This window comes from Protobothrops mucrosquamatus, unplaced genomic scaffold (genome assembly GCF_001527695.2).
Source record: "Protobothrops mucrosquamatus isolate PMUCROS unplaced genomic scaffold, P.Mucros_1.0 scaffold4881, whole genome shotgun sequence".
Classification (NCBI taxonomy): Eukaryota; Metazoa; Chordata; class Lepidosauria; order Squamata; family Viperidae; genus Protobothrops; species Protobothrops mucrosquamatus.
Genome location: NW_015390769.1, coordinates 41,171 through 55,877, shown reverse-complemented (window position 1 = coordinate 55,877; position 14,707 = coordinate 41,171). Strand labels below are relative to the sequence as shown.

The 14,707-nt window shown below is 35.7% G+C and overlaps 1 protein-coding gene across 1 annotated transcript in view; it reads left to right on the top strand.

Moving 5' to 3' along the window:
* Nucleotides 1-542: 542 nt before the first annotated feature.
* The window catches only part of LOC107299414 (rho GTPase-activating protein 42-like), a gene marked incomplete at both ends in the record, with an annotated part of 55,248 nt that continues 41,083 nt past the window's right edge, over nt 543-14,707 (top strand). Inside the window, 4 exons of the mRNA XM_015828776.1 lie at nt 543-595; nt 2,277-2,378; nt 7,404-7,505; nt 10,495-10,605. Of these exons, the coding sequence (XP_015684262.1) occupies nt 543-595; nt 2,277-2,378; nt 7,404-7,505; nt 10,495-10,605 (368 nt within the window). The remainder of the gene's footprint in view (nt 596-2,276; nt 2,379-7,403; nt 7,506-10,494; nt 10,606-14,707) is intronic.

The window sequence follows — 14,707 nt, the reverse complement described above, 5'->3', positions numbered from 1 at the left end:
TTCTATCTTGCAGAGTTTGTGAGTGACATGTGAAAGCATAAAAGTGCTCATCTTATGCTTCCTGCCAAATCATACTGGAATTTATATCCAGTTGTCCCTGGATGTATGCTGCAAGGGATAATCTCATACAGTTAAAAATGGATCAGTAGGGATTTTTCACTAGCTGTTTGTCACCCCTTTCTCCCCAGAAAGTTGATATAGATATTCAGGAAGAATTTAATGATCAACATTGCTCTGAGCCAGACCTCTCTGTCTAGATGTGGGCTGTGGTGCCAACTGAGTCATCAACATTTTCCAAAGCTGACCTAATGATTTTTTCTGTTTGAAAAACTAACCTACTTTATGTTCTTTTTTTTTTAAATTTAAACTCTGCTTATCTAATTATCCATATAAAATAATGCAAAATGAGAATTTTGCCTTAGTGGTATAAAGAAAACATATAGGCAGGTGACTAGTAATACATTAATTGAAGAATGAAGCTCCCTATCTTTAAAAAAAACCCCTGAAAGTCAGAGTGTTTTTCTTTTCTTAAATATTTTCAGAACTTCAGGATGTTTTTGCTGATTGTGAAGACTACCATAAAGCTCACAGATCAGTATGACACCTACATGATTATGACCCATTTGACCTTCAGAAGGCATTCATGGCATCTCAGAATTTCAGTTATATATATATTTTAATGCAAATGTCAAAAACAATCATTTGAAATTGACATAAGACTTGTATGGAAGCAAAGCATCTATTGTGATTTGATGATCTCCCCAAATCATCAAACCATAGAGAAGTACATTGGAGACTATAGGCCATGACTTACTCAGCCACATTATTGATCTCCAGGTCATTGATAGGGAACCTGGCATTGAACCAGAAATCATGGTTTACAAACCAGAACCAAATAAATCACATTATCCGTTATTCATACATGAACACATCCATGTATGATGGCTAGGTTCGTACTAATGCTCATTTGTATAGTTGCTTCAGCTAGATGAGAAAAATCAGTTTATTTAGAACTCATAGTTATCATGCTAGATGTTGTCTTTATAAGGCACATTATTTTCCGTGGGCCTAATATACCCAAACATTAGTGTAAAGCATCCAGCATGACTTGGACATGGAAAGAGGTGCTTTATCATTATGCATTCTCACATACCTAGTATGCTGTATTGAATAATTTCCGACTAAGAGAGGTATTTAGAATAATATCTTGCCCTTTTTTGCCATTGATAATTACAGACAGCATGGTAAATTGGCTTAGCATTCATTGCCATCATTCTACACAGTTTTAATTTATCCAGCATACATATAAGTATGCTCATAATTTGGGGCTATCAGATCTTTGGGTCCACCAGATCCAAAGGGGGATGCCATTCTTTGCTGCCATATAATGGGAACCAATTATGAAAATACCATACCATACCATACCAGATTTGGAAGGGACCTTGGAGGTCTTCTAGTCCAACCCCCCTGCTCAGGTAGGAAACTCTATACCAGGGGTGTCAAACTGCCGGCCCGCGGGCCAGATGTGTCATGTCAAAACTGCTCCCACCCCATTTCCAGCAATGGGAAAAAAGTTGTGATACGTCACGACACATGATGTTGCGAGTTTGACACCCCTGCTCTATACCATTTCAGAAAAATGGTTGTCCAATCTCTTCTTAAAAACTTCCAGTGTTGGAGCATTCACAATTTCTGCAGACAAGCTGTTCCATTGATTAATTGTTCTCACTGTCAGGAAATTTCTCCTTAGTTCTAGTTGCTTCTCTCCTTGATTAGCTTCCATCCATTGCTTCTTGTCCTGCCCTCAGATGCTGTCCTGTAACAACTCATCATATGATTGGCTGTTTGAGGACTCCAGCTCTGAAGGAGAAGATATTTCAGAGCATGACAGGGTCCACAAGTGGCACCTTTTGGCAACTCTTTAAAGCAGCTGCATCCTTTCTTAATATCATACAACTGTCATGCCCAACTAAACTGCAATCCTGGCGGGCAAAAACACATTTGGTTTAAGGAGTTACTAACTTATCAGCAATTATAGGTTCTGATATAACCTTTTCTGTTTGAATCTAAAGTCTGTTCATTATAGAAACAATGATTGAAGTGATGTGAATGACACATTTTGCATTTAAACTATGCGTCTTCACAGCAATTGTTCGGTTTTGATCTCTCATATTTAAGCCGCCATTTCTAAGTTCTGGGTGGAGAAAGGAACTTTTTTTATCATAAGCATTTCTATGACTTTCCAATTCTTTATTTTATGTGTCTTTATTTTCCAGGAAGGAAAGAAGAAGTTTGACAAAGAAAGTGAAAAGTATTATTCCACCCTGGAGAAGCACTTAAATTTATCAGCTAAGAAAAAGGAGTCACACCTACAAGATGTAAGTTTTTGTAACTGGGATTTTGTATTTTCAACTTTAAAAGGAGGAAAGCAAAATATATCGAAAATATTTTACACAGAGCAGAAATGAAAGTAATTTAAAATAAATATATGAGGTCAAATTGATGTTGTTTTTAAAGGAGTGTTTGTCTGTTTTAATAATTTAAATATGAGTCTGACTGTATTTCTTTTATGACCAAGGTATATAAGTTCTGGATTTAATTTTTTTCCCCTTTATGTTGTCTTTGACAAGAGGTTACTGAAGAAGGATCAATGAATTTAAAAGAATTAATATACAATGATTACTTGTGAGATGAAAGTTAGGCTACCTCATGCCGTTTAATTTGGGGTTGAAAGACTGGGATGCACTATTTGCATGTTTAGATTTGTCATTATTTTGAAACATAACATAATAACAGAGTTGGAAGGTACCTTGGAGGTCTTCTAGTCCAACACCCTTGTCAAACAATTTTATTTCAATTAAAACATCAGTTTTAATTATTTGAAACAAAACTACTAATGGTACATTGCAGAACATAGATGTCATTTTTAGTAATTATTTCTTCAGATTGGTAGTAGTACTTGGTCTAGTATCTGTCTCATTTTTTTCCCAGCTGTTACAACAGAAGAGTAGAACAGCAAATAGAAAAATTACCAGATTACTGCTATTTCCTGTTATTCACTATTAGACTGTCAAGCTAAACATTTCATAGCCCACTGAGAATTCTAGAATGTTGCCCACAGACGCACCCACTCATTCCAAAAAGGGGGAAAAAGTGTTGGGTAGGGTATGACTATCAGAAGTCTAACTTTTTTATTATTTTTGTTGGGCTTTGCAATTTTTAATGATTTATTCCTCAACAACATTATCATCTTCCACTCCCTATAAACACCCATCATCCATAGGGTGAAACCCAACATTTATACTAGCATGATCTAACATGATGTCATCCAATTGTTTTGAAAATATGCTTCACACTCCCTGATCATTGATTGTGCTGGTTGTTCTGATACTGGAAATCCAACATAAGGTAATCCTTGACTTACAACAGTTCCAAAGTTACAAAGGCACTGAAAAAATGACTTACGACTATTTTTCATAGTTACAACCGTTGCAGCATTCCCATGGCCAGGTGATCAAAATACAGACACTTGGGAACTGACTCATATTTATGATGGTTAATAATAATAATAATAATAATAATAATAATAATAATAATAATAATAATAATAATAATAATAATAATAATAATAATAATAATAATAATAAAAAAGTTGGAAGGGACCTTGGAGGTCATCGAGTCCAACCCCCTACTCAGGCAGGAACCCTACACCATTTCAGACAAATGGCTGTCCAGTCTCTTTTTAAAAACTTCTAGTGTTGGAGCATTCACCGCTTCTGGAGGCAGCTTATTCCATTGGTTAATTGGTTGAAGTGTTCCAAAGTCATGTGATCACCTTTTGTGACCTTCTGACCAGCAAAGGCAATGGGGAAGTCAGATACATCAAAGTGAAAGCATTAGATTCCTCCTTCCCCAAGTAACAGTCCCCCTCCCCTCGGAATGGCAGGGTTCCAGCAGGGACTGACAATAACTCTCCTTTGGGAACATGGGTTTGGTTCTAACACTTGGCAGAATGAAGTTGCTGTCTCAGGCTTGAGAAGTCGCTTTTGTAAGAAAAGCAGAAGATATAAGAAAATCTAATCTGGACTTCTCGTGCTTGTTTGCTGCCCTCAAATATAATGGAAGATATCAGGATACAGTAGCTCCAGAATCAGAAGAAACCATACAGTTTCCATATATGAAATAACAACAACAACAACAATAATAATAAAGTTGGAAGGGACCTTGGAGGTCATCTAGTCTAATCCCCTGCTCAGGCAGGAAACCCTATACCATTTCAGACAAATGGCTGTCCTGTCTCTTCTTAAAAATTTCCAGTGTTGGAGCATTCACCGCTTCTGGAGGCAGGTTGTTCCATTGGTTAATTGGTTGAAGTGTTCCAAAGTCATGTGATCACCTTTTGTGACCTTCTGACCAGCACAGGCAATGGGGAAGTCAGATTCACTTAACAATTTGCTAACTTAACAACTATGGCAATTCAGTTAACAAATGAAGCAAAAAAGGTCATAAAATGAGGGAAAACTCATTTAACAACTATCTTGCTTAGCAACAGAAATTTTGGGCTCAATTGTGTTCATAAGTCAAGGACTACCACTACCTAGTAAATACATAATAGAAAAGACTGGATTATACCATACTTTTTGGTGCATCGAACCCCAAAATTGTCTTCCGTATTTTCCAGAAGTTCTCTAAGGTTGCTAAAGGTTTTTTTGTAATTAAATTTATCTCAGTAGACAGTTACCCAAAGTCAAGAACATTAATTGCTTATAAGTCCTCTGGACATGTACTGAATGATCTTACTAAAGTACTATTGATTCAATGGGATTTGTAGAAGTATCTGTCTTTGGCTTGGGACCAGTAAAAATGCCCTATATATTACTTAGTTCTTTGAAATCTTTGCTTTATAAATCTTCATCATATAATAAATAGTTTCTAGACTGACTTTATTGTTTATCCATATTTCAATGAATAATTTTTAGATGTGGGTTGTAGAATTAATGTACATTCATGAGGGATAATGCATTTCTTTTTAACTTCTTTCTTTATAATCCTTTCTGTTACACTTTTGAATCTAAGTTCTGATGATTGCTGATCATCATTATTTATATTTGATGGATGGNTTCTATCTTGCAGAGTTTGTGAGTGACATGTGAAAGCATAAAAGTGCTCATCTTATGCTTCCTGCCAAATCATACTGGAATTTATATCCAGTTGTCCCTGGATGTATGCTGCAAGGGATAATCTCATACAGTTAAAAATGGATCAGTAGGGATTTTTCACTAGCTGTTTGTCACCCCTTTCTCCCCAGAAAGTTGATATGGGTATTCAGGAAGAATTTAATGATCAACATTGCTCTGAGCCAGACCTCTCTGTCTAGATGTGGGCTGTGGTGCCAACTGAGTCATCAACATTTTCCAAAGCTGACCTAATGATTTTTTCTGTTTGAAAAACTAACCTATTTTATGTTCTTTTTTTTTAATTTAAACTCTGCTTATCTAATTATCCATATAAAATAATGCAAAATGAGAATTTTGCCTTAGTGGTATAAAGAAAACATATAGGCAGGTGACTAGTAATACATTAATTGAAGAATGAAGCTCCCTATCTTTAAAAAAAACCCTGAAAGTCAGAGTGTTTTTCTTTTCTTAAATATTTTCAGAACTTCAGGATGTTTTTGCTGATTGTGAAGACTATCATAAAGCTCACAGATCAGTATGACACCTACATGATTATGACCCATTTGACCTTCAGAAGGCATTCATGGCATCTCAGAATTTCAGTTATATATATTTTTAATGCAAATGTCAAAAACAATCATTTGAAATTGACATAAGACTTGTATGGAAGCAAAGCATCTATTGTGATTTGATGATCTCCCCAAATCATCAAACCATAGAGAAGTACACTGGAGACTATAGGCCATGACTTACTCAGCCACATCATTGATCTCCAGGTCATTGATAGGGAACCTGGCATTGAACCAGAAATCATGGTTTACAAACCAGAACCAAATAAATCACATTATCCATTATTCATACATGAACACATCCATGTATGATGGCTAGGTTCGTACTGATGCTCATTTGTATAGTTGCTTCAGCTAGATGAGAAAAATCAGTTTATTTAGAACTCATAGTTATCATGCTAGATGTTGTCTTTATAAGGCACATTATTTTCCGTGGGCCTAATATACCCAAACATTAGTGTAAAGCATCCAGCATGACTTGGACATGGAAAGAGGTGCTTTATCATTATGCATTCTCACATACCTAGTATGCTGTATTGAATAATTTCCGACTAAGAGAGGTATTTAGAATAATATCTTGCCCTTTTTTGCCATTGATAATTACAGACAGCATGGTAAATTGGCTTAGCATTCATTGCCATCATTCTACACAGTTTTAATTTATCCAGCATACATATAAGTATGCTCATAATTTGGGGATATCAGATCTTTGGGTCCACCAGATCCAAAGGGGGATGCCATTCTTTGCTGCCATATAATGGGAACCAATTATGAAAATACCATACCATACCATACCATACCAGATTTGGAAGGGACCTTGGAGGTCTTCTAGTCCAACCCCCCTGCTCAGGTAGGAAACTCTATACCAGGGGTGTCAAACTGCCGGCCCGCGGGCCAGATGTGTCATGTCAAAACTGCTCCCACCCCATTGCCAGCAATGGAAAAAAAGTTGCGATACGTCACGACACATGAAGTTGCGAGTTTGACACCCCTGCTCTATACCATTTCAGAAAAATGATTGTCCAATCTCTTCTTAAAAACTTCCAGTGTTGGAGCATCCGCAATTTCTGGAGACAAGCTGTTCCATTGATTAATTGTTCTCACTGTCAGGAAATTTCTCCTTAGTTCTAGTTGCTTCTCTCCTTGATTAGCTTCCATCCATTGCTTCTTGTCCTGCCCTCAGATGCTGTCCTGTAACAACTCATCATATGATTGGCTGTTGAGGACTCCAGCTCTGAAGGAGTATTGCAGAGCATGCCAGGGTCCACAAGTGGCACCTTTTGGCAACTCTTTAAAGCAGCTGCATCCTTTCTTAATATCATACAACTGTCATGCCCAACTAAACTGCAATCCTGGGGGCGCAAAAACACATTTGGTTTAAGGAGTTACTAACTTATCAGCAATTATAGGTTCTGATATAACCGTTTCTCTTTGAATCTAAAGTCTGTTCATTATAGAAACAATGATTGAAGTGGTGTGAATGACACTTTTTGCATTTAAACTATGCGTCTTCACAGCAATTGTTCGGTTTTGATCTCTCATATTTAAGCCACCATTTCTAAGTTCTGGGTGGAGAAAGGAACTTTTTTTTTTACTTTATATCATAAGCATTTCTATGACTTTCCAATTCTTTATTTTATGTGTCTTTATTTTCCAGGAAGGAAAGAAGAAGTTTGACAAAGAAAGTGAAAAGTATTATTCCACCCTGGAGAAGCACTTAAATTTATCAGCTAAGAAAAAGGAGTCACACCTGCAAGATGTAAGTTTTTGCAACTGGGATTTTGTATTTTCAACTTTAAAAGGAGGAAAGCAAAATATATCGAAAATATTTTACACAGAGCAGAAATGAAAGTAATTTAAAATAAATATATGAGGTCAAATTGATGTTGTTTTTAAAGGAGTGTTTGTCTGTTTTAATAATTTAAATATGAGTCTGACTGTGTTTCTTTTATGACCAAGATATATAAGTTCTGGATTTAATATTTTTTTTCCTTTATGTTGTCTTTGACAAGAGGTTACTGAAGAAGGATCAATGAATTTAAAAGAATTAATATGCAATGATTACTTGTGAGATGAAAGTTAGGCTACCTCATGCCATTTAATTTGGGCTTGAAAGACTGGGATGCACTATTTGCATGTTTAGATTTGTCATTATTTTGAAACATTACATAATAACAGAGTTGGAAGGTACCTTGGAGGTCTTCTAGTCCAACACCCTTGTCAAACAATTTTATTTCAATTAAAGCATCAGTTTTAATTATTTGAAACAAAACTACTAATGGTACATTGCAGAACATAGATGTCATTTTTAGTAATTATTTCTTCAGATTGGTAGTAGTGCTTGGTCTAGTATCTGTCTCATTTTTTTTCCAGCTGTTACAACAGAAGAGTAGAACAGCAAATAGAAAAATCACCAGATTACTGCTATTTCCTGTTATTCACTATTAGACTGTCAAGCTAAACATTTCATAGCCCACTGAGAATTCTAGAATGTTGCCCACAGATGCACCCACTCATTCCAAAAAGGGGGAAAAAGTGTTGGGTAGGGTATGACTATCAGAAGTCTAACTTTTTATTATTTTTGTTGGGCTTTGCAATTTTTAATGATTTATTCCTCAACAACATTATCATCTTCCACTCCCTATAAACACCCTTCAGTCTGGTTCATGGGGAATACATTTCCATCATCCATAGGGTGAAACCCAACATTTATACTAGCATGATCTAACATGATGTCATCCAATTGTTTTGAAAATATGCTTCACACTCCCTGATCATTGATTGTGCTGGTTGTTCTGATACTGGAAATCCAACATAAGGTAATCCTTGACTTACAACAGTTCCAAAGTTACAAAGGCACTGAAAAAATGACTTACGACTATTTTTCACAGTTACAACCGTTGCAGTATTCCCATGGCCAGGTGATCAAAATACAGACACTTGGGAACTGACTCATATTTATGATGGTTAATAATAATAATAATAATAATAATAATAATAATTAATAATAATAATAATAATAATAATAATAATAATAATAATAATAATAATAATAGTAGTAGTAGTAGTAGTAGTAATAGTAATAGTAATAGTAATAATAATAATAAAGTTGGAAGGGACCTTGGAGGTCATCGAGTCCAACCCCCTGCTCAGGCAGGAACCCTACACCATTTCAGGCAAATGGCTGTCCAGTCTCTTCTTAAAAACTTCTAGTGTTGGAGCATTCACCGCTTCTGGAGGCAGGTTGTTCCATTGGTTAATTGGTTGAAGTGTTCCAAAGTCATGTGATCACCTTTTGTGACCTTCTGACTAGCAAAGGCAATGGGGAAGTCAGATTCACTTAACAATTTGCTAACTTAACAACTATGGCGATTCAGTTAACAAATGAAGCAAGAAAAGGTCATAAAATGGGGAAAAATTCATTTAACAACTATCTTGCTTAGCAACAGAAATTTTGGGCTCAATTGTGTTCATAAGTCAAGGACTACCACTACCTAGTAAATACATAATAGAAAAGACTGGATTATACCATACTTTTTGATGCATCGAACCCCAAAATTGTCTTCCGTATTTTCCAGAAGTTCTCTAAGGTTGCTAAAGGTTTTTTTGTGATTAAATTTATCTCAATAGACAGTTACCCAAAGTCAAGAACATTAATTGCTTATAAGTCCTCTGGACATGTCCTGAATGATCTTACTAAAGTACTATTGATTCAATGGGATTTGTAGAAGTACAGTATCTGTCTTTGGCTTGGGACCAGTAAAAATGCCCTATATATTACTTAGTTCTTTGAAATCTTTGCTTTATAAATCTTCATCATATAATAAATAGTTTCTAGACTGACTTTATTGTTTATCCATATTTCAATGAATAATTTTTAGATGTGGGTTGTAGAATTAATGTACATTCATGAGGGACAATGCATTTCTTTTTAACTTCTTTCTTTATAATCCTTTCTGTTATACTTTTGAATCTGAGTTCTGATGATTGCTGATCATCATTATTTATATTTGATAGATGGATGGATTAGATTGATGGATGGATGGATTAGGTAGGTAGACAGACAGACAGACAGACAGACAGACAGACAGACAGACAGACAGACAGACAGACAGATAGATAGATAGATAGATAGATAGATAGATAGATAGATAGATAGATAGAACATGATTACACAATGAACCTCTGGTCACTTTTAACTCATGGAGATTTCTATAGAACTTTTTCCTTTTCTTTTCCATAAGAGGAATATATTTTGTCTAACAATTAATTTGAGTTTGATCTAACTGACTCTACTCTTTAACATAATCATTTATGTTCTTGATCGGAGAAAATTCTAAATAAAACTAAGTTACATCAGAAGCAACTCCCCCCTTCAAAAAAAAAACCCCTAAGAACTATTTCTTGCTCTGATTTTTTTTAAGAATAGTTCTCAGACCAAATAATTCATCATGTCTGAAAATAAGAGTTGATTAGGTCATTGAATTTCCTTTCATGGAAATATGAATCTCAGATGATTGTATACTTTGCAATACTTAGATTTTCATGCTGATCTATCTATTCCTGTAGATTTTTTTTATTTATTTGCTTCTCCTAATCTTAACCATGAGAATTTATCTTGTGTTTCCTTTTTATAGGATATATTAAGTTGATATGGCGCTTCTGTTTCAGAAGACTTTCCTGATGCAATTATAACAACACTAATAATAAACTGTATATTTTACAATCATTTTATGTTTCAATTTTAGGCAGATACCCAGATTGACAGAGAACATCAAAATTTTTATGAAGCATCATTAGAATACGTCTTCAAAATCCAAGAAGTACAAGAGAGAAAGAAGTTTGAATTTGTTGAGCCTGTAAGTTTTAATAATCCTATTTGCTATAACCAACATGCTTCTACATACAGATCAAAATACAAATAATTCGTAGGATTGATTGACTAGGCTACTTTTCTATAATATTCAACTTCCAACTCTGTTATTCTATATTCCTAAATGCAGATTGTAACATCTCAGCTGAGCTAAAGCTGACTAGCGGTCAAGCTACCTAAATATTGGTTATTTTAATAAGGACCTCCTAGTGAAATTCTAAAGAGTCTTATGATTCCTAGTGGATGCAGTTCTTAACAACCAGAATTGTACTCTCCCAAGGAATGCAAATCAGGTAAAATATATTAGTCAATTAAGGAAGCGAATTTCTCCCATAAACAACTGAAAGTCTAAACTAAATCATGTTTTTTAAAAAAATGTTCACAGAAAGGTTTTCTCATCCACTGTGGAATAAAATTGCAGATGGCTTGTCATCTATCTGTGTGACATTTTAATGGCAGTGCTTTTTGTGCAACTAGAATTTCATAATGTAAAAATTGGCTAAAATGCTTGCCAAAGACACTTATTCTTCAGGTTTCAATAAATCTATTTGGCCTTTTATTTAAGAATAATAAAAAAAAAATATGGAAAATATTTATAAAAGTGGAACTATTATGCTCCAACCCTGTTCTTTTAGCAAATAATTTCAGCCAAATAATTTCTAAGTATATTTGACCAAAATCAGGTTGTAGGGTGCAAAATATAGATAAAAATTGAACTGTGAAAAAAGAGAATATATGTATCTCAGGGATGAACTGTGGAGTCCTTGGTGGTTTCTGAGCTTGGTTGTTTGCTTGTTGATGTTTCATTACCCAACTAGGTAACATCATCAGTGCTAGTGAGTACAGATACTTCTTAACTTACAATAGTTTGTTAAGTGACTGTCCGAAGTTATAACAGCACTGAAAAAAATGACTTATGACTATTTTTCACACATTGCAGCATCCCCACAGTTAAGTGATCAGACGCTTGGCAACTGACTCATATTTATGACAGTTGCAGTGGCCTGTGGTCATGTGATTGCCTTTTGCGACCTCCTGACAAGCAAAGTCAATGGAGAAGCCAAATTCCCTTAACAACCATGTTAATAACTTAACAACTGTGGCAAAAAAGGTCGTAAAATGAGGCAAAATTCACTTAATAAATGTCTCACTTAGCAATGGAAATTTGGGGCTTATCTGTGGTCGTAAGCCGAGGACAAATAAGCAAACCCCACATGAAACATCTGAGAGCAAACAACCAAGCTTAGAGAACACCAGGAGTTCACTAATTGAATTCTGATCTTCCTCCTGTTGACTCTTTTCAGAGCAGTCAGGATGTAGCAAAACACATAGACTGAAAGCATAAAATTTATGTCTTCAGTGGCTGCATTGATGGCCCAGCTTCAGAGGATTTGGGTTTGATGAGCACAGTAAGGGCAGCAATTACCAGTCTTCCTTACAAGAAACAAACAAAAGAAAATTTCTGCAAACATTAATTGCACAACTGCTAGTGACACAATTTCACCCTATAACCATTTTCAAGAGATCTCTAACTGTAGATGAGGATGTATGCTTAAACCACTTTAGCTGATGTCTCACGAAAAGTGTATTTATAAACAGTTATGTTTTATTAAGTAGAGCCACAAAAGATTATGAGCCGTCTCGCATATAACTATGCATCCCCCGATTGTTCCAATCGTATAAAATTACACTTTTGAAAAACCTTGGATTTGAATTAATAAGTAATTAATGTAGTAATTAATCTATAGTAGCTTGTTTGGAACTTGGTACTGCAACTGTGCAGTGATGAGCATGCTTAATGTTTTGTTGGAGATAATTATATGTCGATCCACAAACATTAACCTTTCTCTGAATCCCTAAATTAGCCAGTTCAATAAATCAAAGTTTAACACAGCTCCAGCCATGAGTGTGCTAGCAGCTTTAAGGCTCCAGCCAACAAAACACAGTATCTGAAACCTCAAATAGTCTTGTATTTATTTTTATGTAGTGTTGTTGACCCTGAGATTGTTTGGTCATCTCATTCTCACAGGAAGACGATTTTGATAGGAATTTGACCTCTACCCTTCAGTTCATCAGCCAAGCAGTTATTATCTTCCTAGTTCCTCTTTTAAAAAACTAGGGAAGAGGGAGAAAGAGAAAAAGTAACAGCTACCGCAAAATATATTTGAATAATCAGTTTTAAACAAAGCTGCTGGTAATCTGGCAAGAGAGGAGAGGCAAGTGACTTTTGATAACCATCACTCTGTCAATAAAAAGTAGAACAGTTATCAAGAGTTCCTTGATAACTGTGCATATATTTTTAGAAGGGGTAGTCTTAACAATTCAGTTTGTCTGCCAAGAAGAAATTTATTTAGGATGGTTTTGCTGAAGCTGGGTGACTCTTAAAGTGGTGGCTGTTTCTCCAGCAGCTTTTTCCAGTCTGGACATTCTCCAGATGTTTGGACTTTAACTCTCAGTTCCTTAGCCAGCATGGCTATTACTATGGAATTGAAGCATTTGAGGAGTTGAAGGTCCATAAATTTGAAGAATAAAAAGGGGAACACAACTATGTAATATGTCAGGGACAAGCAACTATGGTTCCTTTACCGCCTGTGGACTTCAACTCCCAGAATTACACGGCTGACTCAGGAATTCTGAGACGTAAAGGAACCATAGTTGCCCACCCCTGTAATAGGTTTTCTGGTATGGGAAGCTCATATCTTTTTTTTTTCCTGAAATCTGCCCTGCTCAGCAAATAATTCCAACTATTCCTAGGACCTAAACTTACTCCTTTCAAATGTGAAGTTGGTAGAAAACATTGTTTAAATGTCTACAAGTTGTTTATAGATGGAGAGCCATCCTGGCCTATATAGCAACTTGGATTGCCTATCCAAGAATGCTACTTGATCCACCAAGAAGACTTCAAACAATGTAAGGAACAGGATGCTGACCTGCAACTGTGGTGTTGCTGTAAAAAATTATTCAGACATTTTTCCACTGAACATAGGCATTTCCTCCACAGTTTCTTGAACTAATACAGCTAGAAATAAAACAGATTACAAAATGCCAAGTTTTGATTCCCTGCATTGGGATAGAAAGTAGGGTGTAGCATAATGACTCTTTGAAGAAGCATTATTACAGGTAGATAGTATGTTCCTTTTCATTTCTGATCTCTGTGCATCTCATAAGTGGGTGAATTATTTACAAATGCAAGGGCAGGTAGTATCAGAATAAGTGAAGAATGAACTGGCCTGTGGAAACCAGTTTATACGCCAACCTAAATACCAACTTACAGTGCTTTGTGGAGGCTGAAGGTTGAAGGCTGGGATCATGGAGCAGTAGCAGTAGCATCTCTGAGGTAAATGGCAGATGGTCCAACAATGCATGTGAAGTGTTAAGTTATGGAAGCCTTAAAATGTCATAAGCCAAACCTATGGTGAAATTAAACTAACTAGCAGTATGTTGATCTAATACAGAGATATTCTACTTTGATGGAGAATGACAGATTGTAACTGGAGGTTTTCAAGAAAAGATTGGACAGCCATTTGTCTGGAATAGTACAAGGTCTCCTGCTTGAGCAGGGAGTTGACTGGAATACCTCCAAGGTCCCTTCCAACCCTGTTATTCTATATTCTATATTCTAATGAAGTATGCCTGAAATTTAAAGCAGTCAAGAGGTATGGGGAAAAAAAAGAGGTAGAATTAGTTCCTGGCCACAGTAGTATATAATCACAACCTCTGTCAAAAATAATCTAAAAGGCAGTTTTATCCTTGTGAAAAATAAGATCTGGCTGGTTCACCTTGAGGGCAGCCAGCTTGCTGACTCTGCAAGCAGACATGACAATCAGCCTTGTAGGAAAAAAAAAAAATCTGAAATCACAATAGACAAAAGGCCCTGAAGGTTTCCAGTTCAGAAACATTAGAATAACAAATCCACCTGTTCATGGAAAATAATAGCAAGAAACTTTCAAATAAGATGTGGTCAATTTCTTAGACTAGAAAGACATCAGGAACCAGAAACTGTCTCTAGAGAAGTGTGTGGATCCAGTAAACGTTGATAGGATAAACAAGGAAAATATTTTCACTTGGCGGTACAATAGAAGATCACC